Source organism: Siphateles boraxobius, unplaced genomic scaffold, assembly GCF_051911475.1.
Source record: "Siphateles boraxobius isolate OS27281-9 unplaced genomic scaffold, OSU_SipBor_1 223, whole genome shotgun sequence".
NCBI lineage: Eukaryota > Metazoa > Chordata > Actinopteri > Cypriniformes > Leuciscidae > Siphateles > Siphateles boraxobius.
Genome location: NW_027508837.1, coordinates 682,999 through 687,500, shown reverse-complemented (window position 1 = coordinate 687,500; position 4,502 = coordinate 682,999). Strand labels below are relative to the sequence as shown.

The following is a 4,502-nucleotide window of genomic DNA, read 5'->3' as shown; positions in this document are numbered from 1 at the left end:
GTGACTCAAACTGCAGTTCATCCACTGGCCACTAGAGACCGGCTGCAGAAGAAACTCAATCCCATAGACTCGCATGTTAAAATGCCCAACTTTACAGCAGAAAAAAACATGTTCACAGCCTGGTGCAAAAAGTGGTTTTGGTCTATATAGCTAATTTTGCCCTTCATGACGACTGTGAGGGAGGTTAATGTTTTTAATAACTCATCCATGTAAATTATATTAAGCCTTAAAGTTGTGCATAATTAAAGGCGTGGCCACTTGAGTGACAGGTAGATTTCCGCTGATGTCGCTACTAGACGTTTGTCTGCTGTCTGTTAGCGTCACGTCACCTCAGCTAATCCGTCTCGCTGCACTTGTTCGGTTATCCAGGAGTGACGCTGCCAAGATGGCGACGGCTGGCTCCGCCCACTTTGGGCTTCAAAAACGCTCTTCAGAAACACTACGCGTGACGTCACGGACACTACGTCCATATTTTTTTACAATTTACAAAACTTATTACACAATGTAAGGGACAGACGTATTCTTTACAGTCTCACGGTTTCATCAACGCATGTTCCCGCTAGACTCGAGAACACTGCGCCACTGACCGGCTCCTCTGCGAATACACGAGGTCTGCGATGTAAAGTGAGAGGTTGATGAAGCACAACACGGCGACGGCGAGCTTCACGTCCCACGAGCATTTCCTGCTCGGGCAGCCCTGCGGTCGTAGTGGAGTGCCGTGCTTCCGGTCGAAGCTAAACACGGGCCAAATCACAGCAGCGCTAAAGTATAGCAGCACTGCTACGAACGTGTAGACAACCACAACCCGCTCGAACGGTAGTCGCACCGCCGCGGTACGACCCGAGACCGTCAACGCCACCAGCAGCACCGACGCGGCGAAGCACACGCCGAACACCGACACGCAGTAAACCGTCGCTACGTGGCGTGAGAAATCACTCCCGTTAGCTAGCATCACAAAAATCACGCATGCTACGAAGATTTGCACCACTTTCAGGATGCCGGATGGAGTCGCCATGTAGCCGACGGCATGACCCGGTTTAGCACGTGACAGAAAAACCTCCGTCCCGTACGCGACGCACGCCGCCCACGAGCACACGGTCACCGCGATACGGTAGTTTCGTATGTTGCAGTTGTTGGAAGGACAGTCGTCCGCACGCACGAAGTACACGGGATACACGACAGACGCAGTTAGCGTGAGCAACACGGACAGAGACGCGAACGTCACGGTTAGATTCTCCCACGACACGGGGAGACACGCGTGAAGGCGGGTCACGTCCAGCACGAACACACACACTGTGATGGAGAAGCACGACGTCCAAACCGCCATACAGAACGTCCCGTAGGTGGCGCTGTAACCGGCGGCGTGGATCACCAGAGAGACGACGGCGCAGGACAGCGTTAGCTGACACACACGCGCAGCACCGATGGGGGAGAACACGCCCGCACCGTTTAAATAATGTCCAGCGGAGACGCTCATGTCGTTACGTTCGGCTACACAAGAGCTCAGAAGTTTGGGTTCGGTCAAAAGTCTCACCAAGACAGCATCTGTTTAATCAGAAATACAAATAGTAATATTGATATTTAAACTGTTTTCTATTGTAGAGATATTTAAAGAGTAATTTTTTTCCAGTTCAGTTAAATTTCTTATTATCAATGTTAAAAACAGTTGTGTTAATCAAAACTAAACTTACTAAAAATTTATTAAATTATACAAATGTAAAATTAAAATAATTAAAATAATTTCTAAATTAAATCAAACACTAAAATTAATAATCATGAAAATATAAAATTCAAAAATAAATGCTTATTTATGAAAACAAATCAAAACTAAACTAAAAATGTAAAATTAAAATAGTTTTAAAATGAAATCCAACACTAATAATTAACAATGTAAAATTTAAAAAATATTTTTAAAAAATCATAAACAAATACTGCATAATACAAAATTAAACTTGTTAAATTAAATGAAAAAAATGTAAAATTAAAATAATTTTAAAATTAAATCAAACACTAAAAATTAATAATCATAAATATGTAACAAAAAATAAATAGAAATAAAAAACACTTAAAATGCATTTAATTATAGACATGTAAAATGAAAACAAATAAAACAACTTTATTAAATCATAAAAATGTAGAATTAAGATAAAATAATTTTAAAATGAAATCAAACAGTAAAATGTCATAAAAAATGAAAACAAGCACTTCTTAAAAATGTTTTTAAATCATAAACATGTAAAACAAAAACAAATCAGAATAAGACTTAAGTTAAATAATAAAAATGTCAAATTCAAATACTTGTACCATGAACACATCAAAATAAAACACACTAAGTGAATTAGGTAAAATAGTTTTTAAAATTAAAATAAATAATGTTAAAAATAGAAATGAAACACAAAAAGTGTGGAATTCGTGATACTTTTATCAGGATTCTTTGAATAGAAAGTTCAAAATAACAGCATTTATTTGATCTTTCGTGCCAACGTAAAATTCTTTAATGTTACTTTGATCGATTTATTGTGTCCTTGCTGAATAAAAGAATTCAAAATTCTTACTGACCCCAAACTTTTGAACAGAGTATTTGATATATTTGTATGATGGAATATCTGCAGCTCCACAGATCCAGCGGCAGGAAGCCTGATGTCCGTCGTGACGCACAGATTCCTGTTGGGTTTCCACAGAAGCAGATTCGAGGCCGTTTCTTCTCCTCGGGGTGCGTGAAGTATTTATGACTCTATTTTGGAGCGCGTGACTCACTATCTGTCAAAAAACAAAACCGTCAAAACAGCCAGAGTCTCACAGGGATCGTTAACATCAGATCCATTATTACCTTCCAGTCCGATTCCTTCGCAGCAGAACCAGTCCAGAGAAGAGAAGATCTGTCTGTGCACTGAGGAGGTTATGTCTATATTCGATGAGGGTGCGGCTGGAATGTGTGTCCAGAAACACCTGTGAAGGAATCGCACAGTTATTCTATATATAAACACATTTAGACACAGACACAAGAGAGTCACTTGGGGTTTCCAAGCATGCAGTTGATGAATGAAGGGTTAAATATTCTGGATTACTGATGACTATCGAGTTGCACTGCGAGTCTGTGGTCGTTCTGAGAGGAATCTTCCAGGTTCCGTGTGAGTTAAAGGCCTGAGATGATCATTCATGTGGTTCTGAACCTGTGAAACTAAAGAAATGAGATATTCTGAAGAACGCCTCTGCGTTTTTTGTCCATGCAATGAACTCCAAATGTCATTTTGAACCTCATGTATTTCTATGCATTAAAGAGGCTATATGTACGATTTTTCTAATCACTTTTTTTTATTGCCGATGTGTGAACAGCTTGTAACAAAACTTAAATAATGAGATCTTCCTTGTGTTGTCTCTAAAAACTGCTGGGTTGTTTTAACCCAACGTTGGGTAAAATATGGACTAACCCAAACATTGGGTTAAAAATTGTATTAAAAAATGTAAATGTTGTCCATATTTGACCCAAATTTGGGTTGAAACAACCCAGCATTTTTTAGATTGTATGAAAGCCTGTAGATGTACTAAAGACGGTTTGGATTAGACAAACAAATTGTTTATACAATAAACTTACATATGTATGTTTAAACATAGTCTAAACCATTTAAAGATAATTACAGAATCTACATTTTTCACAATTTGCATTTGAATGTAAGGAGTCAGATGGGGACAGTTGCAACATGTAACAATACAATATATTACAGTATATGTCAGTGTTAGCAAAATGTTTATTATCAAAAATGTAAGTTATAATAATATTACAGTGTTATTTATTCATCAGCTTTGATTAGATGACAATTATAGATTTGTCTAGATGTCAAATATTCAAATTGATATAAAATATAGGCTTTTAGTGACATAGGAAGAATTAAATAATTTATTTGTGAGGCAATTAACTTTTATTTAGCCTATTTTTTAACTATATTTTATATTATCATTTTAACAATATGTTACGTACGATCACACACATCTGCACGCGGTCGCGCACACACATAAACATAAACCTCCTGTCCTTGCTCCAACCTGATGAACTATATTATATTTAAGTAAAAACTTGTGAAAAAAATGTTAAAAATACTGCAATGTGTCTGTTTTTATGTTTATGCACTGTACGGGGACAGTCAGCCATGATAAAACACATAGACTAAAACCTCCTGTGCTAGCTAAACAATTCACCTTGATACATGCTAACCATACTAGCTTAAAGTTAACATACCACTCATTTAAACCATATAAGTTTGAGCTGAATCACAAAAACAGTGACAATAGTTTAACAAAAACAAAGCTTAAGAAAAGAAATACTTTCATACTTCAAAAACAAATTTTCTTCAGTAAATCCTGGAGAAGCTCAAGAATCTATATAATCGACAGTCTCAAATAAACTTTATAATCAGACTATCATAACAGTGTCATTTTAATGAGCTTATCTGTGGACATGATGAATGTCAGATCTGCTGTAAACACACACATCACTATGATCA

At 37.5% G+C, this 4,502-nt stretch overlaps 1 protein-coding gene across 1 annotated transcript; it reads right to left on the bottom strand.

Moving 5' to 3' along the window:
• Positions 1-559: 559 nt before the first annotated feature.
• LOC143747494 (myeloid-associated differentiation marker-like protein 2) lies at positions 560-1,477 on the bottom strand. The gene has a single exon (XM_077240278.1). The coding sequence runs from the start codon at positions 1,475-1,477 to the stop codon at positions 560-562; it is 918 nt and encodes a 305-aa protein (XP_077096393.1).
• Between the last annotated feature and the right edge of the window lie 3,025 nt (positions 1,478-4,502).